Genomic DNA, 22,913 nt, shown 5'->3' with positions numbered 1-22,913 from the left:
ATATATATGCATAGATACATATATACATACATATATATGCATAGATACATATATACATACATATATATGCATAGATACATATATACATACATATATATGTATAGATACATACGTACATATATATGTATAGATACATATATACATACATATATGTATAGATACATATATACATATATACACATATATACACATATATACGTATATATATACACATATATATGTGTATATATATACGTATATATATACATATGGCAAGTGTTCTTCCTGTTTGAATCATTCGTAATCAAGAACAGAAATGAAGGTAAGTTGGGCCGCTACTGCCCATTAAATGTTTCAAAATTCTATCATAGTTCTGCCAAACAAGTGTCACAACATGAAATTTAGAGAGGCAATACTGTAGCGATCAATGCCATTTTTGTTCTCTACTATTTGCTACCACCTGTCACGTATGCAGTCAAAGATGCTACTAATGATAATTCATCCAACCAGTTTCTTTTTTTTAACTGTGAGGAGGTTTCTCACCCTCATTCAATACAAACTTTTCATGGAAATTCCTAAGGCAACCAATGTGAATTATGTATGATTTGATATGGCTGTCCTAATTTAACATCATATTACACCAGGTATCATACAAAACTTACAAGTGACATATATATGTTGTAAAGGTATTTGTAGGCCAGGCATGGTGGCTCACACCTGTAATCCAAGCATTTTGGGAGGCTAAGGCAGGTGGATCATTTGAGGTCAGGAGTTTGAGACCAGCCTGGCTAAGAAGGTGAAACCCCATTTCTATTAAAAATACAAAAATTAGCTGGGTGTGATGGTGCACACCTGTAATCCCAGCTACTCAGGAGGCTGAGGCACGAGAATCTCTTAAACTCGGGAGGTGGAGGTTGCAGTGAGCTGAGACTGTGCCACTGCACTCCAGCAACAGAGCAACACTCTGCCTCAAAAAAAAAGAGAAGTATGTGTAGAGACTACCAAAGAAGTTTTGATGTAGAGGATCCTTAGGAGAGCTATGTATCCTATCTAACCAGAAGCAGATCTTTGTTTTGTGGGCCCCTAAAACACATAATTTGGAGAGGTCTGTCTTTCCAAAAAAGAATACAAAATTATGAATACAAAATGAGGTTCAGGGCCTTTGGAAGAGGTCTGTGAAAATAAAGAGCTCTAAAGTTTAAGTCTCATTAGCCTCATATAAATCACCTTTGCTGTATCTGACCACCTAACTGAGGCATTAAGCAACCCTAAAACCCAAACCAAATAAACACAAACTCACTAAAATGGGAACACCTAACATGAACCAAGCTCTGTACATAATATTACATTTCATACTCACAACGAACCTATCAGGCCAATATTACCATTCTCACTTTTACAACAGCAGAAACTGAGACTCAGAAAATTTAGTAACTTGCTCACAAGCAGCTCACTATGCACAGTGAAGCTGAGATCCAAACCAAAGTCTGACAAACTAAATCTTGTGTTATTTCCATTATAATACTCTCCCTTTAATGTTTCCCACAAGATAAAGGGTTTAAGTTACTTTGGAGAACACCCCTAGGAAATGGCTAGAAGTGTTCAGTTAATACTTGACATTGACATGACTTAACTCACTTTGAGACTTTCACTAAAAATACTTCTCTAAAACTGTGTTTAAAGGGCATGAAAAAAAACAAATGTATAACTGGGTTACCTTTCAATAAGTGACATAGATGAAGACAAGAGATCTTAAGGTCCAAAAGAAATGTGATTATAATAAAAAAGAAAATAGAAGCAGAACAAGAAAATCCTGAAGGGAGGCTAGAATTATTATATCTTTCAGGAAAGAGTGTGGTTATGGAAGGACATACTGACGATATGCATCTTTCACAAATTAAATCCTCTTGCTACATGTCCAATATTCTTTTACCTGCCATTATGATAATATCAAATTTTAAAGATTGAAAAAAAATGACAGTGGCTCATATATTATATCATTCTATTATATTCATACCCTGTATTTGCCAGTTTGATCTCTTTTAAAAAAAAGTCTCTTAAAAGTATTCCTTCTTCCTCTTGAGGCCCCCAAAAGGTATATGCTGTGTCTTTATCCTTTCTTCATTTGCAGACTCTGGCACTGTGCTCTACAGATAGTGGCATTTCACAGAGGTTTGTTGCCATGAAAGAAGGTGTTGATGAGTTGTTTCTGACAGTCCAACATTTTCTAACACAAAAGGAATTCCATAATGTAGATATGATGTGATTGCATCCTATTCATTCAAAGACTTCAGAATAAAACTTTGTCATTTGGCTAGATCTAAGGCAAGAACTGATCAGATGTAGTTAGTATTTCCAGTCAACAAACTGCCATTGATGTTGAAATTATTTTAAAGACCTGTTGATTATGTGGTATTAGGGCCATTGTGACCTTGCTGTAGCTAAGATCAGTCCACTGCAGCAAGAGTTTCAAGAACAGCAGCACAAAAATAATGACTTAACTGCATAGAAAAAAAGGCACATATTTTCAGGAAGGCCTCTTTATTCTTAGAAGTTACCCTTCACGATGACAAGTGGTGCAAACTCTTCAGGATCTTACCTGCCCTCAAAAATAAGGTGAGTCTTTGATGGAAAATGCTAAATAGAAAAGAGGGTCTCTCTCTCTCTCTCTCTCAACCCAGGCTAAAGGCAGATATTATTGTGCCTCTTCCCACAGAAGTTCTAAAGTAGATGACAACTACTTGAAGGAATTGAATGAGGACCTAAAGCTAAGGAAGAAGGAACTGCTAGAGATGCTCAAACCTCTAGGAGACAAAAACAACCTCTTATTTCAAAAGTTAATGTCTAACTTGGAGGAAAAACAAAGGAGGTATGGGCTCTTACTCTGGATTCCTAGAGGTAAAAAGGCTGGAGAACTTAATTTCCATAGGATTGGCAATAATTACTTACAATTTTTTTTTGGTTAATTACTAAAGGTTTGGACATTCAGCTGTAGTAGGCAAACAATTTGTAACTACCAAGTCAGGGTGACAACAAATCCTTTATTTTCTTTTACTAAATTAAATATGACTCAGCCCTCATTTCGTGGGGCTAGTTATAACTCTTCCTCCCCAGGCTGCCCACCCAAGAAATAGTGAAACGCTTTTTTTTTTTTTTGAGTCAGAGTCTCGCTCTGTCGCCCAGGCTGGAGTGCAGTGGCTCAATCTCGGCTCACTGCAAGCTCCGCCTCCCGGGTTCACGCCATTCTCCTGCCTCAGCCTCTCCGAGTAGCTGGGACTACAGGCGCCCGCCACCACGCCTGGCTAATTTTTTTTTTTGTATTTTTAGTAGAGACGGGGTTTCACCGTGGTCTCGATCTCCTAACCTTGTGATCCGCCCGCCTCGGCCTCCCAAAGTGCTGGGATTACAAGCAAAACGCTTTTAATAGCGTTAGTTTACCGCGGTCACACAGATGCTTTCTTATGCATGATCACTTTAGAATAAATAACTCTGCTCTTTCTATGCCAAGCAGTGGAATGGCAGTATTTTCTAAGCCTAGGAGCCCTCTGAATTAGGGCACAGCCTCTCTAAATATACTAGGCAGCTTAAGTCTTAACTCTTTACCAGAGCACTCACTGTACTTGGGACCCACAAACTCTGTTTCCTTTCTAGTCTCAGAACGTCTCTCCTCGGTGAGTCTACCTTTATTCTATACCCTTATCATAAGCATCTCAAAGCACTCATATTTTTGGAGAACAAAACTCAGGCAGAAAGTTGTGGTCAAGCACCAGCTTCTTACAACTCAGCAACAAGCACCAGCTGCTTACAACTCAGCAAAATAGACTTCTCTCAGAGCAAGAAAACACAAAGTCTTAGAATTGTGTTCTCTGCTTAGAACTGGGGAGAAAAAAGTACAAGAACACAAACATAAAATAATTTATGCCTTTAAGGAGTATCTTCTCTCACAAAGACTTGATTCTGATTCAGATTTTGTTAGAACTTCTTAATGGCTTGCATTCTCTAGGGCTACGAAAGGATATCAGTGACTTCCCCAATAGACTCAAATGTCCTTATATGAAGAAGCAAGGAAGTGGGAGAAAGTGGACAGAGGACAGAGATGGGTTAGGAAATAACTCTGGGATTTATCCTAGAAGATAGCAGGTTCTTCAACCTCTTCTTATAAAGGGGGCAGAATTACCCCTTCTTCTCCCAAAAGTCACACACTGCAACATTCTTCTGAGGGGGTGGAAAGGACTCTCCCTGGCTGTTGGAGACCTAAGTTTAAAGCATTAAAGAGCACAGAATTCATTCTAGAGCACATAGATAGGCAAATGTCAATTAGAAATGGAAACATCTTAGTTATAGAGATCTTCTATGACCAGAAGGGCTTCCGTAACTCCTGAGATTTCAGTCCCCATCTAACTTTCATGGTAGGGTACTTTCTGACTAGTTGCAGAACATCAGTATTACCCTTAAGGAGGTATGTATGTTTTATGATGCCTCTCTTTCTTCTAGTCTTCAGATCATGAGGCAGATCATGGCAGGGAAGGGGTGTGAGGAATTCTCAGTCATGGAGCTCCTTAAGGAAGCAGAGGAGATGAAACAGAACTTGGTAAGAAGTTGGAGATACTCCAGGAACAGCCTCCTGAATAGGGCTCAATTCCATTCCAGTGTCAGATGTGGAGAGAAAGACAGAGTACTCATCTCTAGCATCTGATGCTCCAATACTCATATCTCCTTGATCTAGAAAGTCCAGGGTGACCCAAAAGGAGTCAGATGGAATGTTGGGAAGAACACGACTAGTAAGCAAAAATTCTATTCTTTGACTTTTAAAAAACTTTTTATCTAGGGAGTTAATGAATATAACCATATTAACTCTTCACATTTCAGAAAGAATAGTAAAATATTTGATATAAAGAATAGAAAATACCTATCAAAGTATAAGAAAAGAAATAGTTTGCTCTGCGTGATTCTTATAAGATTTTCTTTTAATCAGCAATGTAAAGGATCTTAAAAATTAAAAATTAGTGGTCTAAGCCCCCAAGAAATGGTCACATAAGAGCATCTTAAGTGTTAGGAACTCATTTCTACAGATACTGTCTCACGATTATTATAATTAAAGTTATTACTTAAAGCAATAACTTGTTTTTTTTTAACCATCATCATCATCAAACATCTCTTATGTTCCTGGATTTGGGATTAGACCCATTCATTGCCTTCCTCTGTGGTTTACTATGTCCCTGGACCCTTTTCCCATCATTACTTAGTAACTTCTTCCAAACCCACTTCAATGGCTGGACAAATATATGCTTCTGTTTGTTTGGTTCTTCCCCCTCCAACAGGAAAGGAAAAACAAGATGCTTCAGAAGGAAATGGAGATGCTATGGAACAAGGTGTGCCTCTAAGGATCTATTAAAAGTATTGCCCTACAGATCATAATGCAAAGAATCTCCCTTTCCTCTGGCCCCCATCCTCATTGTTTCATGTCCTTGCTTCCACCCATGCCTCATTCCAATCCATTCTCTACACAGCAGCCAAGGTGATTTTTTAAAACAATCAAAGCATGTTACTCTTCTTATGAAAAACCTTTATATCCACTAATTCTGGCATAATCTGGTTCTTGCCCACTCTCCAGTTTCCTCTCATAGATGTCCTTCCCTTGCTTTCTATGCAACCATGCCACTGGCCTCTTGTGGTTTCTCAAACATGCCAAGCCTTTTCCTATCTCAAGCACTTTGCTCTTGCCTTCCCCACTGCCTGTAATGCTATTTTCTCATGGTTGGCTCATTCTCATCCTTCAGGTCTCAGCTTAAATGTCATCTCCTTAGAGAGGCCATCCTTGTTTGCTCCATCTAAAGTAGGGCATCCTCCTCCTCTTTTCTATTATATAACTCTGCTTATGTGCTCAATAGCACTGTTCATAATATAAAATTATTATTATTGTATTATTACTTTTTAAATTGTTTCTTGTTTCCCTGCCTCCTTCTGTATCTTCTCAAGCTCCTTCAATATCTTGATTGCTTTGTCCGAATCTATAGCTCCTAGCACAATGCTTGGAACATAGTAGAGAATCGATAAATGTAAGTTGAATGAATAAACAAATGAATACCTAATTCTAATGCCCTTATAATTTTACAGCAATCACCACATTGTTTAAGATAACAATATTAGGGCCTTTTGCTGGGAAACCAGAGCCAGGGAGTAGGGGGAAGGGGAGAGGGAATTCCTTTGTCCCTTGTCCGAGACTTTGTCCAAGACTAATCCCTTGGGACCCAAGTGCTTCTTTACAGACTATGCAACTAGAAGAGTAGATTGTGTCTTGTGATATAAACAGGTATATAGTGTGATCTCTGTCTTTTTTTTTCATCTCACTTTTCCACAAATAATCAGAATACCTTCAAGCCCTGCATCTAGTATTGAGATCTGCTCCAGGTTCTCGTGGGCAGTTACAAATTAGTTCTATGAATTGTCAGAAGTTTTAGTTCCTGGGGTCTTGAGTCCTTGTAATAGGAAATGTGCCAGCACAATTCCTCTATCTAAATCCAGCTTCTACAGAGCTCTCAAAAGGGACATCTATACAGTTAACCTGTGATCAACTTTCCCTACTCATATTTTAGAAGAGCAGCATGCCTAGTGGTCAAGAACACAGGCTTCAGAATCAGAAAGATCTGGTTCAAATTCCAACTCCATACTTTCCTAGTTGTGTAACCCTAAACAAATAACCTCTCCAAGTCTCAGTTTTCTCATCTATAATATGGAAATAAAAATAGTCCTCAAAGAACTATGAGGATTAAATGAGAATGTCTGCAATATAGTACAGTAAGGAAAATAAGTAGAGTAATGCAGTAAGTAGCTTAGAGTAGTGACTGGCTAAGGGTCCAGCTAATAGTTTTCATTCCTATAAGGTACATTCAAGGGACCGAATGAAAGGAAGGGCTCACTCCATTCTCAACTCCCTTTGGTAGTACACTTTTCATGCCAGGCCCTGAGAAGCTGCTGACTGGCAGGAACCAAGGCCTTGACCCACATTGGTTTTCCACTTCCCTCTTTAATTTCCACTACTTTAAAGCTTTGCCAAAATGTCTTTCCACAGACATTCGAGGCAGAAGAACTCAGTGATCAACAAGAAGCACCACAGATAAAAAACAAGGCAGACTTGCAGGATGGAAAGGCAAGTGGACTGCATGTACTTAAAATTTCAAGATTGTCGATGTCACACAGCTGGAAACAGCCTGCTGACAATCAGGGCTAATTTGGGTAGGCAGATAGGTATGATCTGGGTTTTTAGGGTTTATTAGATTTATGGCCTGCTGAGACATTGCACTTCTTTCCTAGGACCTCTTATTCCTTTAGCTCTCTTCTTTCATTCCAGGCTCCCAAAACCCCCTCATCACCTAGGAAGACTGAGAGTGAACTGGGGAAATCATTTGCAGAGAAAGTGAAGGAGATAAGGAAGGTAGTACAGCCATTCTGAATGGCAGTGGATTTTAGAGCTAGTAAACTAGAAATCTTTTATGTTGTAGTAATTTGCCTAAGGTATGGTGTGCTCTTGGACCAATGCCAATTTTTATAGATTTGGTTCCCTTGTGTTACTATATTTGAGTTAGAGTGATATCACAAGTTTCCGGGAAATCATATTAGGAAAAAGTGAGAGAAGCTATACCAACAATGATAACTCTGCAACAGCGAAATGATGTCAGAACTTCTGTTCATTTGTCTTTGAAAATGTATTCAGTGGTATTATGCTTGTATCTCATCTTCCCATAACTAACTCACCAACATAAAATAACCCTATTCATTAGCTTTTAGAGGGTGGCTTGTACAGTTGAGGCCAATTAAGAGAATTGTGCAGTTAAAGTCAATTTAATAGTAAATCTGTGACACTATAATTTTGCTATAAGGCTTTTGCAGTATATTGAGAAAACTGATTGCTGATCTCAATTTACTTTGTCACCCAGAGGCTCTTTCTTCCACCAGGAAAAGCAACAGAGGAAAATGGAATGGGTCAAGTATCAGGAACAAAACAACATCCTTCAGGTACTAAGGTCTTCCAAGGCTGGATATCGGATGCAATTTCATTCATATAATACAAAGGCTTTTAGCTGCATATTGTGAAGCCCAGTCCCCACACCTAGATTACCAATTGCCCTGCTAAAACAAATGTATCATAGAAAGATAGCTGAAGGGACCTATCTCTGAACTTGGAATAAATGGTATTTCTTCCTATGTTCTTGATTTTGTTCTATTCTAAATGGGGAAAAATCACAAATACTTTCTACCCAACTTTTAAAGACTGAGCATGATGGAATTACTTTTTAACTTCTGGGTAAAGAGGATTCAGGCAACAATGGCTTCAGAGAAGCCAATCCTATATGTGCAGTTTTGGAAAATGTTCTCTTTCAGAATGATTTTCATGGCAAAGTGATTGAGCTGAGAATTGAAGCCTTGAAGAACTACAAGAAGGCCAATGACCTGAAATTATCATTGTATTTGCAGCAGAATTTTGAGCCAATGCAAGCATTTTTAAATCTTCCTGGGTCCCAAGGTAGGTAGAATATCCCAGGTACACAGTTTGAGGTTTTGTTTTGTTTATTTTATATTGGAGACCTTTACTTGTAAAGTGAGCAACACAACGCCTGGCACACAGTAAGTTAAATGTTAGTAGTACAGTAATAAATTTCTTCATTATCTTTTTTTTTTTTTTTTTTTTGAGACAGAGTCTGTTGCCCAGGCTGGAGTGCAGTGGCACGATCTCAGCTCACTGCTACCTCTGCCTCCCGGGTCCCAGTTCAAGCAATTCTCCTGCCTCAGCCTCCCTAGTAGCTGGGATTACAGGCACGCACCACCATGCTCAGCTAATTTTTGTATTTTTAGTAGAGATAGGGTTTCACCATGTTGGCCAGGCTGGTCTTGAACTCCTGACCTCGTGATCCACCTGCCTCGGCCTCCCAAAGTGCTGGGATTACAGGTGTGAGCCACCGCGCCCGGCCTAGCATCATTTTTATGACTCAGAAGCTTCTTTACTAAGGCAAAGATTCTCTCTGGGAGAATTGTTTTCCTTTGTAAAGATAAAGTAATATATTACATACTTAGCATATGTAGCTGATACATAGCTAGCACTCAATAAAATATGTTTCCTTTCCACCTCATCTCCTTTTCTAGGAATTAGAATTGTTCAATCTTATTAATCTTGCTGGAATAGACACTGCTACTTCAAAGCAGAAGGCCAAGGAGACAGACATCTGACAATGGTTGTGAATTTTATCAATCCAGTTGTCCCTCTGAGAGTTTCAGCGATTTCCCCACAGAATTTATGGCAATATTAGAGAAAATAATATAGTTCATTTAAAAAATAGAATATAGAGATGGCTCTGAGGACAGGGAAAAAGTTCTTAAATTTGTGTCTATGAATATGAACTCCATTTTTTAAAAGGGACACGTAATGGGAAATCATGGCCAAGGGATGACGATGTTCTATTAGTATCAGTATGTATGTTTCTAATTTCTTAGTCGTATTCTGTAAAGGGCTTAAACAGCTTATAAAAATCATAATCAACACATAGGGTTAAATAAATATATGAGTAAATCAAAGAAAAGGGAAAATAAGTTGAAGCCGGGCAAATACACAAGAATGCATAATGGGAGTATACTGTACAGCTGGCAGAGGTAGGCTACAAATTTGGTTCTGAATTTTCCAGTAAAAAGAAACATGGATTTGTGAAACTCATGAAGTAACAACAAACCAATTGCTCAGGAGAAACACAGTTTTTCCTGGAGTTGAAATCTGAGAGAAATTTCTCCTCCAGGTCCATATAATGGGGGCAGGACATTGTTTGTGTGATGATAGTCACCAATGTCTTCAATAATATTTCAAAATAAATTCAGAATCTAAATTTCCTAGGTTGTTTCTCCTCTGTTCTTTGGCATAATCTGATAAAAACATATTAATCTGAAATTTATTTTAAGTGACAAATCAACTCAAGATGATTTGATTCAGGTACATAAGACTCTTTGGTCTGGCTTGATCCACAGGTAGATTTTAGAAAACTAGTAAGACTGAACTGACCATCCTTCAGGCAGTATTCTAGACATATTTTTCTTTCAATTTATGTTCTAATAAGAATTGGACAGCATAAAATTGGAAAGAATCCTGGAATGCAACCAGAAGCAGTATTAAATGATTAAGATACAAATTTAAAAGATAGAGGAGAAGAGAGTTATGAGGAAGACAGACAAGTCCCTGTTTTACTTCATTCAAAATTAGCTGAAGGTCATCTCAAGGGATCTAAAAGCTTTTTAGCTCCAGAATCAAATTAAGTCTAAATTAGTAAATAAGGGTTCCATTCAACTTGATTGTCTCAGGAGATATTTTTTCTCCTTGCATGTAAAACATTGAATCAACTTTGAATTGGAACAGCCACAGATCCACACCTTCTTTTCTCTCCTTTCCTTTTATGTTCCTGGAGAATTAAATGATAGGGTACTATACTGCTTAGTTACCACAAATTAATGTAGCCACAGGCAATGGATCAATGTGTTATATTGATTCTGCATTCATTTAGCACTAATTACGGGCCAGTTTCATTTTCTAACACACATATGCAAACTCTATAGGTTTGTTTGAGCCCAAGTGGATTTGAAATCTAATGGAGTCCTATATTTTGGTTATGTGGCCTATTTTTTCACCTCTAGTATTTGATTATTGAAAAGAAAACAAATATTCTCTTCATAAAGGATTTTAAAACTAATTATGTAAAGAGGTTATTACCAACCTATTTGGTAATAATTTCTTAATGGTAGGTGTTGTAGTATTTTCCAACTTTGTGTATCACCTGGACTATTATTTATTCAATATTTGTTGTTTACATTGACTTCTTTAGTTTCCTAAATGCATTCCTTGAAAATAAAATTTATATTACTATTTTAAATGAAGAATCAATATAGTTTTCCACAATAGAAGGTAAACTTAATAATAAATACACAAAAAACAAGATTTTAATGTTCTAGAAAAATACATAAGCCTGAGATCTATTTTATCTCTATTAGGAAGTGAGATTAGAAAGACATAGAGAATTTTGGCCAGGCATGATGGCTCATGCTGGTAATCCCAGCACTTTGGGAGGCCGAGGCAGGTGGATCACGTGGTCAGGAGATCGAGACCATCCTGGTTAACACGGTGAAACCCCATCTCTACAACAAAATACAAAAAAATTAGTCAGGTGTGGTGGCACACACCTATAGTCCCAGATACTCAGGAGGCTGAGGCAGGAGAATCGCTTGAACCTGGGAGGCAGAGGTTACAGTGAGCTGAGATGATGCCACTGCACTCCAGCCTAGGTGACAGAGCGAGACTTCATGTCAAAAAAAAAAAAAAAAAGACAGAATTTTAAAGAAAGCCAGCACCAAACTGCAACTATCTCCTTGATGCCATCAAGTTTGAAATAATTGAAAAGGCAATAATTTTCTCACTGTGATTTATAGTATTTAATGCCATGTCCCAACACCGAAATTTATCCCAATTGCCACCTAAAATCATCTCATCATCGAATTTTGGCAAATTGTAATTTAAGGAAAAAAGCACTGAATTTAGACTCAGATACATGAGTTGCAGGCCTTCCTCTGAGGCTCACCAGTTATATGACTTGGAAAAGTCATTTAATTTCAGTTTTTAAAAATACAAACAACATTAACATGGAGCATGCTGAGAACTTAATACCTTGTGTAACCCTCACAGTGACTCTATGAAAGGTATTATAGAACAAGAAACAAGCTCAGAGAAGCCAGGCTTCCGACTCCATATTCAATCCTTATTCCCTAGACTATGCTACAAAATGGATGTGTAAAAGTATGTGACTTTTCATGCCTCTTCTAGATCTAAACGCTATAATTTGAATCCAAATTTATTATCTATTTAACGTATAATCTTCTCAATGAAGAAGCATACTCCTAAGGTTAATTTGTTCAGCAAGAAATTGGTAACCCTGCATTTAGCCCAGTAGGTGGCACCAACCACATCCAGGCTTCAAGTCCAGAGTGGTAATTCAGGAACCATGAAATGCTGTGGGAGAAATCGGTCTTCTATTACTCTCAGGACAAAAGGTGGCACATTCATGTATCAAATGAAAAAAGAAAAAAATTTCTTGATGTTTTATCACATGCTCTTTTGGCACCAAGGTATATTACTGGCAGCCTTGATTAGACCATGTTAAACTCAGTGTTCTGTTGCATAATTTTTACCTAGTATTTTACTCCCTGTACTACAGTTCTCTCCATTTCAAAAAACAGTCACTGCCCACTTCCTCTACAATCCTTGTAGAATAGTGTTCCCTTCTACTACAGATAAACCAGGCGATTGGGGCACTAAAATAAAAAATGGGCACTAAACAAAAAATAAAAGATGGTGCTTATTTGAAGTTTGTATACTTAATAGTGTTACAGGACAGTGTTCCTTTTTCTCTAGTTTCAAAAGAATTGAATTGCACAAAACTGTCTTAGAGAAAGGGTGGAATATAATTTTGGACACACCTCTCAGTAAATCAGGGTACAGGCTGTTCTGTTCTAAGCATTTCCGAGTAGAGGAAGGGTTTACCTCAGTACTCTTAGCCAAGAATTCCTCCTCTCACTGTCCGATGTGCTGGTTGGCTGAGTTGCGGTGGTATGATCTGTGTAGCTGGCAAAATAGAATCCTGTGTTAATATTACTGATTTTGTTACACTTCAACAAATCCCTACTTGTGAATTCCCTTGATGCCCAGGATGTGGCATTACCGTCGTCCATGTTATCTCTTTGGCACGCTGCATCACTTAGTCTGTTTACACCTACGATGAAGTCTTTACTTTTGATCTTTCTGGAGACAGGTGACATTTGAAAGGATTTACTTTTCCACCAGTGTAAAATGATAATTTGATTCAGAGTGTATTGTAGGCCCTCCCTAACTTCTATAGAGTCCAGAAAGCAAGTCTGTGGACTTTGGCAGTCACCTATCTTAGAGAGCACAGGCGCTAAGCAATCTCTAAATTCAACTGAATTTCCTATCATATCTGCTGGTGTTTAAAGAAGAGGTTTATCTTCAGCAATAATATAACTTGTATTAAGACATTTGATTCTGATAGCTTTGCTTTTCTCTTCTCCCCTCAATCCCCACCAACTCTTAGCATTTCCTTGAGCTCTTCTGAGAAAAATCTGAATGTTGGATGTGAGTATTATGCTACACTTATAAATTCAGACGAAAGCCCAGCAAAGTGGGAAATGAATACTCTTTGAGACCTTACTTACTCTCTAACTCCTTCTGTTCTGAAAGCAAGTCATTCTTCATGGCTTTAACCTTTACTTCACTTTAGTATTATTCTTCCTGATGGCTGAACTACACTTCAGCAGGTGCTGCTGAAGGGAAAATAGTAGTGTTAAGCTAAAATGCTGAAAGGCAGGGGCGGAAAACCACAGCTAGCTCAAATCCGGGTCCTTGATAAGCAGTACTGTTGCTTTCAAGTACAGGCTTTTTAAAGCTTTGAGGCAACCTGAACCTTTTGAATGTCAAAGTTAGGTTTATGGTATTAATAGGTTATAAAGTTAATTTCTAAACTAAGTCATTCTTTTACTTCTTTAAGACCTCACAGCAATTCAGGGGGAGAATAAAATTCTTTTTTTCCTAAATACAAATTTTGAAGCTTGACAAAACAAACTGTACCCCTATTAATATTATTTTAATGGGTGACAACAGATTCCATAATTTGTGGGCATCACACACTCAGAAGTGCAGCAGTATGTCTAGGAAAATGTTATCATATTTAGCAAATAAAAAAGGATATCCTATTAAATTTGAATTTCACCAAATAATTTTTAGTATAAGTGTGTCCCAAATATTTCATGAGATATATGAAACATCATTTGGTGTTTATATTAAAATTCAAATTTAACTGGGAGTCCCATATTTTAGTCTGGCAACTCTAATTTAGAATAGACTCAATATTGGTCCTATTTAGCACCCTATAATTCTCCCTTTTTCTCCTTTTCATTGCCTCCCTTCCCCTTCTCACCCTATGCCTACCATTCTATCTGCTTCCTCTTCTCTTCCCCATCTTCACTTTTATCTTTTGTTTATTCTCCACTATCTATAATTGACCATTTTTGTGAAATATATCTATCTGGTTTATCTGAGGGTATGTATATATACACATAACTTATTATTCCACTTCTTTATTTACTTGCATATACTTCTTAAATGAATTTTCCCCCTGTGGGACATGAGCTGTAAACAGAAAAATAGTCTGCCACTCCAACTTCTGAAATATTGTTTGACAAAGTTATTTTCTAAAAAAAAAATCAGAAAATTCACATCAATGCTAATACCCACAGTGATACAAAACAAAACAAAACTAGTGTTTTTTTTTTTTTTCCCTCAAAAGAAGCTCTTATTTTCCTAATGTTTCCCCTTAGGTACTATGGGCATTACAGCTATGGACAGAGTGACTACTGGCAGAAATGAACACCATGTGGTGAGAACTACTTTCTTTAAACAAACAAAAAATCGTTTTAAGGGCTTGAATAGATAGTGGGTATAGATTTTTGGAATGCATTGCTTAACATATATTCTAATTTAATATTTTAGGGGATTTGCAAAGTGGGTGCTAGGGTACTCAATATTTTAGCTGTCCTTTTTCCTGTTTTTTCCTGTCTTAGAGAATTCTGGGAGCAAAGATCTACACAGAACAACAAGGAACTAAAGGAAGTCAGCTTGATGATCCAGGAGGGAGGCTCTTTTTTCTGAGGTCACTGCCAGATGAAGCACTGAAGAATTAGCAGGCTTTCGCTCCATTTGCTTTGGACAGATTTAAAGACTAGGCACAGCCATTTGTGTTAATTAAAATCTCTCAAACCTTTGTTTTAGTGCTGTTTTCCCTCTCTCCCCCCACCAATCTGGGTGGAAATGTTGGATGTCTAGCCTTAAACATGTACGGAATGTAGTCATTTAGGGATTGTAAACAACCTCTGATTATTTTGATAGCTTTTGGATTTGAAATGACCACATTTCAACCAATTATACAATATGTTTTTACTAAGTCCATAAAAAGGAGCTCTTCTCCACTTCTGAAGTATGTAATTATGGACAGATCCAACACTGGGAAATGAGCAAAAGTAGGTATAAAATAAGTAAAATTATATACCACAGACTTCTTTTACTCTCTCACCAAAAACATCAAAATGCCCTGTTGATTCTGCCTCCTTGTTATCTATTCCTTGAATATCATCCACTTTCCTAGTACCGTTGTGGGTTTTTTTGTTTGTTTGATTTTTTTTTTTTCCCCCAGGCCCTCCTTCCTGCCTGGATTACCATAGCCTCTTAATTGGTTTCCCTTGCTTCCAGTCCCTCTAATTCATCTTCCACAGTACCACTGAAGCTATCTTTTATAAAAGATAAATGAGATCATGTCATTCTCCTACTGGTTTCTTGCTGAAGTCCAAGGTCCTTCATAGACCATAAATGATCTGCCTCCTGCCTACCTTCTCTCTTATCTTTCACTATGTCCCCCTTTTCTCATACATCCCACAATGAGCTCCACATTACTATTAATATTTACAGTTCTCCCCATGTATCATTAGTTCTATTAGCTCCATGCACAAAGTGGAAAGATACTTCTCTCCTTTAGCTATGACCATTGCCTGTTTGTCTTAAGGACTAAATGTGCTGCCCTTCTATCCCACTGATTCTCAATCCTAGCTGTGTATTGGAATCCCATTAAGAGCTCTGAAAAATAGCATTCTACTGGGTCCTGCCCCAGATAATTTAAATTATGGTAACTGGGCGAAAGGGCAAAAGCATCCGTATTTTTTCAAAAGCTTCTCAGGAAAATCTAATGTGCAATCAGGTTTGAGACTAGATGCTAGGCTCTCTTCTGTCATAGCACGAAATGAACTATATCACAATTATTGGTTTATCCAGCTACCTTCCTCACCAGGTGGTGAGCTCTTTGAGGGCCAGGATTCTATCTTGTTATCTTTTCATTTTGACTGCCTAACACAGTGCCTAGCATTTTAAAGAGGCTCAGTAAATGATATGTAGAAGGCCACAGAAAGTTAATTTCCAAGTCCCAGGTCTCTCGATGTCTTGCCTTGTGTAAATTACCATTGGATTATATCATAGTTCCTGAGATCTTCAGATATTTTCTTTCACTCTTAAGTTGTCATTAATTTCCTATCTCATGTCAGTATAGAAGAGTTGATTTGTCACAAAACACTTCATAACCTGTATGAATCCCTCATACTTTCTGGTAATAAGCAAAGTGAGCCAGCCAATTCAAAATCTTTTTCTCAAGGTCAATTTAAATCTTTAAAGATGCATTTTAAATATGAATTTTTAAATGTACTTTTGCACTGGAAACAGTTTACAAGAAATCACAGAATTTTGGCATTAAAAGGAACTTTAAATAACTATAAAGTTTCCTTCACTTTCCAAAAAAGGAAACTGGAGTTCAGATACATTGAAAAGGTGTCTAAATTCCTGCAGTTAATTGGGGCCAGAGCTGGTTACCAGAGCCTAGGTATTAATACTGCCAGTTCATATTCCAATCTACATTGTATCTTTCCTCTCCTAACCACAAAAATAATGGGCTCTAAAACCCTGAGGTGATTAGCTTCATATTCTACCAACTGAGTTAGTGGAGTATGTAATTCACATTGTTTCAAGAAAGCCATCACTGTACTTATTTAGTCCCTGGGAGATTCTGGCAGTCCTGAGAGATTTTCCAAGTCAATTGGATTAGACAGAGCAATGAAAACAAAAGATAAAAATATAAAATCTGAATGTACTACTGATTACCTTGAACTAGTCATTTAACCTCAGGGCTTTAGAGTCCCAATTTTAAAATTAAAAGAGCATCATTTGAATGTTTTAAAATTATGGGTGTTTTTTTTTTTTTTTAACCACTACAATGAGTTTGGATTAGTATATGACCTTCCCCCTCCTTTTTTTTTTTTTTTTTTTTTTTTGTTTGTTGTTAACTAAGGCATAGAATAGTTTACTTGGTAGCTGAGGTTGTAACTTCTTAAAAAGTGAATTATTTGCCATTGCCAAAGTATTTACATTTCATGTTCATTATCAGTCAGGCTTAACATCTTTCCTTCAAATGTTCCAAACCTTTCAATTTTTTCAAAACACAAAACTGGGATAGCCAGTTTTCCTACTTTATCTTTAGGACTTTATATTGGACTCTGACTTTCATAAGGGCAGTATAAAATTATCAGTTAGATTGGGTGACTCCTCATGAGTGTCTGCATTTCAGTGAATCCAGGAAATGGATCTCAGTTTTGTGAGTACAGACGAATTTATATGGTTAACTTATTCAAAAGGTCAGAGACTTATTCAAGCTACTCAAACTCCCAAGAGATTAACTGATACACCCAATATTAAATTACAGAGAGGGCTATACCTTACAATTTGGTGGGAATATGTCTATATTTAGGGTATTCCTATCTCCAAATCAAGTTATAGTGAACTGAACTAGTAATCAAAAAGTACTTGGGATTGAAACATCATTATTATAGTTTTATTTGTACTCGTAATATTCTGATTATATTCCTCTGAGAATAAAATCTCTGATAACCTTAACCACATATGGGCAATACTTTTCAATTTCAAGGTCAATTGAGGAAAAACCTGTCCCATCAGCAATACATTTACAAATCGTAACTTTGGGTAGACTATTTTTGTAACTTATCTCATTTATTTTATCTTGACTTTCTAGCTATGCAGAGGATATCAGCTAACATTCTACCCCAAAAAGTTGCCTTTTGCATTGCCAGAAAGTGATTAGTAATGTCTGTCATACTTCCTAAATGAAATAAGGCCAACAGCCTGATACTTTCATCTTTAATCTAGAATTGCAATAATCAAAGAGGGGAAGCGACAACGCATAATATTTTGCCTTAAACTCATAGATCTAGGCAGAAAATCTAGTTTTAGTGTTGTTTATGTGAACAATGGCCACCTTAGGTGGTGTCTCTCCTTTTATCGGTAGAGGCTTCTGTAACCTGTTGGCGCGCCAAGTAAAATCTCTATTGGTCCCTCTGGCACCTGGAAGGAGCCTGCATTGCTACCAATTCAAAGTCCCTATTGATGCATATGTTCTGTATTTACTCAACAAATATTAGGAAACGGGAAGAGAACAAGGTCCCGTGCTGGAAAGGGAGGCTTGGTCTGCAACCAATCAATTTCATGGCAGGAGATGCACAGGCAGATACATATGAAATATAATTATTACATGGTAAAATTGAGAATTTTTCAGGACAACTAAAAATCCATCTTCTCTACTTCTTTCACAGATTCACTTAGGATTCCTAACATGAAAACTTACTTAAGGTTCATTTTAAGTATAAAACATGATATAAACATTTCTAGAAACTATATTTCCCCCAATTATTAGTCAACCTGGGGAAAATGAGATTACTTAGGTTAACAAAATAATTTTTGTTTTGTACATTGCTTTCTAAGGAAAAATATTTTTCTGGGGATGCTGGGCTTTAAGATAAATTTTAGTTACATAGAAACCAATGAATAATGGTAGAAAAGCATGATGCTTTTGATTTTTTAAAAGGTCCACTTAAAGTCAATCCATGTCAGTTTTTAAGCTTGGACTATCTTTTCTTGATATATATACTGAATCCTAAAAACTGAAGGCATTGCAGACAGAGCCCTTTTAAGAAATCAAACAGCTTCTGGGGCAATTAATATTACTTTCCAATTTAGCAAATCTCATTTTCCTTTCCCATATCTAATAATCTTTCCCTCTTCTAGAAAATACTGCCCTTCTCTTCTATGGTCTACCTTTTTTTTTTATTTCTTTCAGGAGGGAGAAAAATTAGTGCTTTCTTTAGAAATCAAACTTTTTTTGTTCCTGGTTTTCTTCTTTTATCAGATACACAGCCACATAAATAAATGGAAACTTCGTACATTTGTAAATTGTCAGTACACACCTAGGAAGAACTTCTCTACCTTCTGAATATTAATTATGTGACTATGTAGGCAGAATTAAAGGTATATAAACTGGAGCCCTCAGGAAAGAATAACCTCTATATTATAATGGAGAAAGAGGAGTTTGTAACTTGTCTTATAAGTGCTTTGCGGATTGGCACATGATGTAAATCTATGATCCTCAGTTTTGGTTCTTAGGATCCTTTACATTCTTAAAAACTGAGGACTTTATGGAGCTTTTGCTTATGTAGGTGATACGGTTTGGCTCTGTGTCCCCACCCAAATCTCATCTTGAATTGTACTCCATAATTCCCAGGTGCTGTGGGAGGGACCCGGGGGGAGATAGCTGAATCATGAGGGTGGTTTCCTTCATACTGTTCTCATGGTAGTGAGTAAGTCTCATGAGATCTGATGGTTTTATCAGGGGCTTCTGCTTTTGTGTCTTCCTCATTCTCTCTTTGCCTGTTGCCATCCATGTAAGATGTGACTTGCTCCTCCTTGCCTTCTGCCATGATTGTGAGGCTTCCCCAGCCATGTGGAACTGTGAGTTCTCTACTAAACCTCCTTCCTTTGTAAATTGCCCAGTCTCAGGTATCTCTTTATCAGCAGCGTGAAAACAGACTAATACAGTAGGTTACGTATATTCAAATTTCCAGATTAAAAAATTTTAAATATACAAAATATTTACTATAATGGGGTACTGATCTAAATTATACCCTAGAGCCAGATGTTGTGGCTTGTATCTGTAATCACAGCTACTTGGGAGGCTGAAGCAGGAGGATATCTTGAGGTGAGGAGTTTGAGACCAGCTTAGGCAACACAGAGAGGCCCTGTTTCTCTTAAAAAAAATATGAATATATATTTGTGTGTGTCTACACACACACACACACACACACACACACACACACACACACATACACAGCCTAGAGAAGCCAATGCCATCTTTTTGCAATGTAGGAAGAGCCAAGGTAAGAATTAAGTTAACAAAGAAGAAAGCATAGCTCAAAGTGACATCCTGATGACATAGTTTCAGACTCTGAATCTAGCCAACCCTGAAGCTACACAAGTCCAGACTTGTTAGCTGCATGAGCCAATGAATTTATTTTGGCTTCAACTAGGATCAGTTGCTTGCAACCAAGTATGTCATCAGACATCTGGGATTCCAATTGTGGGCTTCAGGGAAATAGAGTAACTGAAACCAAGAAAAGCAAAACTGCAAATAAGGGAGGGCTACTGTATACTTCATGCTACTGAATTGTACACTTTTAAATGGTTAAAATGGTAAATTTTATGTATGTGTATTTTACCATTTAAAAAATGGTGAGGATGAAGCTTTGGTTGCTTTAAATGTATTTTTTCCCCAAAGAAAGATAGATTATGGTCAAGAAGAACTTTAAATTGGCTGAATTAGGCTTTGTATTTTTTCCCTTAGAATTGCTGTAACTAATTCTGGTCTGAAAATAGGTGAGTACAATACAATAAGATATTTGAGAGAGAGACCACATTAACATAACTTTTATTACAGTAAATTGTTATAATTGTACTATTTTATTATCAGTTATTGTTGTCAATCTCTTACTGTGACTACTGTATAATTAAACTTTATCATAGGTATGCACATGTAGGAAAAAACATAGAGGAGTGTCTGGACCCAGAAAAGCCCAATGAGATTTGGCCTTGCTTCTACTGAAATTGTGGGCCAGGTGCGGTGGCTCGTGCCTGTAATCCTAGCACTTTGGGAGGCCAAGGCAGGCAGATCACGAGGTCAGGAGATCGAGACCATCCTGGATAACACAGTGAAACCCCATCTCTACTAAAAATACAAAAAATTAGCCAGGCATGGTGGCGGGCGCCTGTAGTCCCAGCTACTCGGGAGGTTGAGGCAGGAGAATGGCATGAAGCCGGGAGGCGGAGCTTGCAGTGAACTGAGATAGCGCCACGGCAGTCCGGCCTGGGCAACAGGGAGAGACTCCATCTCAAAAAAAAAAAAAAAGAGGGGAGGGACAGCATTAGGAGATATATCTAATGCTAAATGACGAGTTAATGGGTGCAGCAAACCAACATGGCACACGGATACATATGTAACAAACCTGCACATTGTGCACATGTACCCTAAAACCTAAAGTATAATAATAAAATAAAATAAAAAAAAGAAAAAAAGAAGTTGTGATTAACCACAGAAAAACTAAGAGTTAACTGGTGGGCTAAGTGTAAATATACCAGTACTAGGAAAAAACTAACTTCAGGCTGGTCACGGTGGCCCATGCCTGTAATCCCAGCACTTTGAGAGGCCGAGGCAGGCGGATTACCTGAGGTCAGGAGTTCAACACCAGCCTGGCCAACATGGTGAAATCCCACCTCTACTAAAAATACAAAAATTTGCAAGGCATGGTGGCATACGCCTGTAATCCCAGCTACTCGGGAGGCTGAGGCAGGAGAATTGCTTGAGCCCAGGACACAGAGGTTGCAGTGAGCTGGGATGGTGCCACTGCATTCCAGCCTGGCTGACACAGCAAGACTGTCTCAAAAAAAAAAAAAAAAAATAGTAACTTCATTTCTACTGAAATATAAAGTTTCATTCCCTGATAATTGTAATAAAAGCCACACGTTAACCTATTTTTTAATGTTGTCTTAGATGGTTAATGGAAACTCTTGTAGTTTTCATGATGAAAACCCTAAGAATGGAAAGAATAACTTTCTGGGCACTTCTAATTATTTACATACAAATTCCCACCCCAACCCACACCACACCCCATGCCCCATGTTTCCTGAGACATTTATCAGTGTTTGGAAAATGGCACTCTCTCCTACCTTTCAGAAAATTTTCTTTGGCATAACTGATTCCAGGATGAATTCTGAAGAAATGTCACACTGTAACAAGAGTAATAGTGTGTACATATTATAATATTCATTCAATAACCATCAGTAAAAGTTCACTCTAGACAGTAAAGTCACTGCATTTTTCCTTTGTAAGCTTTGTAAATGGTTGCTGAATTTGAGAAAGATGAATACACTTAAGAAAAACGGTTGAAAGACAAGCATTATAATTTAGTTCTATTATTATTTTTTAGGAATTTTAATACTTACAGTCAGTAAAATATAATGAATGTTAATAAACCTCCATATACTTTAGAACAGGGGTCCCTAAACCCTGGGCCGCGAACAGGTACCCATCTGTGGCCTATTAGGAACCAGGCCATACAGCAGCCAGTAACCATTACTGCCTGAGCTCTGCCTCCTGTCAGATCAGTGGCTGCATTAGATTGTCATAGGAGCATGAACCCTATTGTGAACTGCGGATGCGTGGGATTTAGGTTGTGGCTTCTTATCAGAATATAATACCTTATGATCTGAGGTGTTCTAGAACAGTTTCATCCCGAAACCATCACCCCTCCCCACCCCCATCCATGGAAAAATTGTCTTCCACAAAACAGGTCCCTGGTGCCAAAAATGTTGGGGACTGCTGCTTTAGAAAGTTTAATTCATATCTACCCTTCCCACTTAAATTTTAATGAATTTAACCATCATCCTTTTTATGAATGCAGAAAGTTAGTCTCTTGTCCTCTTATTATTGATTTGTGAAATAAAAGTGCCAGTTTTCTTCCATGAATAATTATAGAATATTCTAATTAAAGGAGTGCTTATTTAATCTACCACTATACTTAAAAGGTACTTATTTAGTCTACCACCTTAAACGATGAAGGAAAAGGCCCAAATTTGTTTAGGGTCACAACCTGTTAGTGGGCAGGTTTAGACCTTACGTCTAAGATAGACGTAAGATAGATGATAAGCTCAAGATATTTTCTAATCATTTAGAGTGTGTTGCAGAGAATAGAGACAGGTTAGAAAGATAACAGTATAACCAACTATTTACTCTTCATGTTTAGTTTGAGATAAAGGAAATCATTCTCTTGGACATACTTTTTCATCTTTATCTCTCATTTGACACTAGTTAACCCGTTGGCCACCAGGAGCTAAGGTGACAATG

At 37.5% G+C, this 22,913-nt stretch overlaps 1 protein-coding gene and 1 long non-coding RNA gene across 5 annotated transcripts in view; one reads left to right on the top strand and one right to left on the bottom strand.

Moving 5' to 3' along the window:
* Positions 1–22,913, bottom strand: part of LOC131381507 (uncharacterized) — an 81,075-nt gene that overhangs the window by 56,396 nt on the left and 1,766 nt on the right. The window contains exons 2-3 of the long non-coding RNA XR_009210302.1: positions 21,737–21,796; positions 12,548–12,628 (exon numbers count right to left, since the gene is read on the bottom strand). This is a non-coding gene — a long non-coding RNA (uncharacterized LOC131381507). The remainder of the gene's footprint in view (positions 1–12,547; positions 12,629–21,736; positions 21,797–22,913) is intronic.
* CCDC196 (coiled-coil domain containing 196) lies at positions 2,305–14,837 on the top strand. Of its 4 annotated transcripts, XM_032179257.2 has the most exons (10): positions 2,306–2,595; positions 2,696–2,848; positions 4,474–4,570; positions 5,301–5,351; positions 7,052–7,129; positions 7,331–7,414; positions 7,936–7,995; positions 8,362–8,503; positions 14,395–14,453; positions 14,638–14,837. In XM_032179257.2, the coding sequence occupies exons 1-10, from the start codon at positions 2,546–2,548 to the stop codon at positions 14,755–14,757; spliced, it is 894 nt and encodes a 297-aa protein (XP_032035148.1). In that variant the 5' UTR covers positions 2,306–2,545; the 3' UTR covers positions 14,758–14,837. The 4 variants fall into 4 exon arrangements, with proteins under 4 accessions (XP_058285574.1, XP_032035148.1, XP_058285573.1 ...); XM_058429591.1 differs by lacking the exon at positions 7,331–7,414 and having other exon boundaries at positions 2,305–2,595; XM_058429590.1 differs by lacking the exon at positions 5,301–5,351 and having other exon boundaries at positions 2,309–2,595.

The sequence above is a fragment of the Hylobates moloch genome, unplaced genomic scaffold, assembly GCF_009828535.3.
Source record: "Hylobates moloch isolate HMO894 unplaced genomic scaffold, HMol_V3 SCAFFOLD_16, whole genome shotgun sequence".
NCBI classification, from domain to species: Eukaryota; Metazoa; Chordata; class Mammalia; order Primates; family Hylobatidae; genus Hylobates; species Hylobates moloch.
This window is presented reverse-complemented; position numbering and strand designations above follow the sequence as displayed.

What these genes read in the sequence shown, in the direction of transcription:
- CCDC196 (XM_032179257.2), top strand. Translation starts at nt 2,546, where the DNA reads ATGACAAGTGGTGCAAACTCTTCAGGATCTTACCTGCCCTCAAAAATA. An exon ending in AGGAGATGAAACAGAACTTG is followed by an intron (nt 4,571 to 5,300) that starts GTAAGAAGTTGG and finishes CCCCTCCAACAG; the next exon opens with GAAAGGAAAAACAAGATGCT. An exon ending in GCAGAAATGAACACCATGTG is followed by an intron (nt 14,454 to 14,637) that starts GTGAGAACTACT and finishes TTCCTGTCTTAG; the next exon opens with AGAATTCTGGGAGCAAAGAT.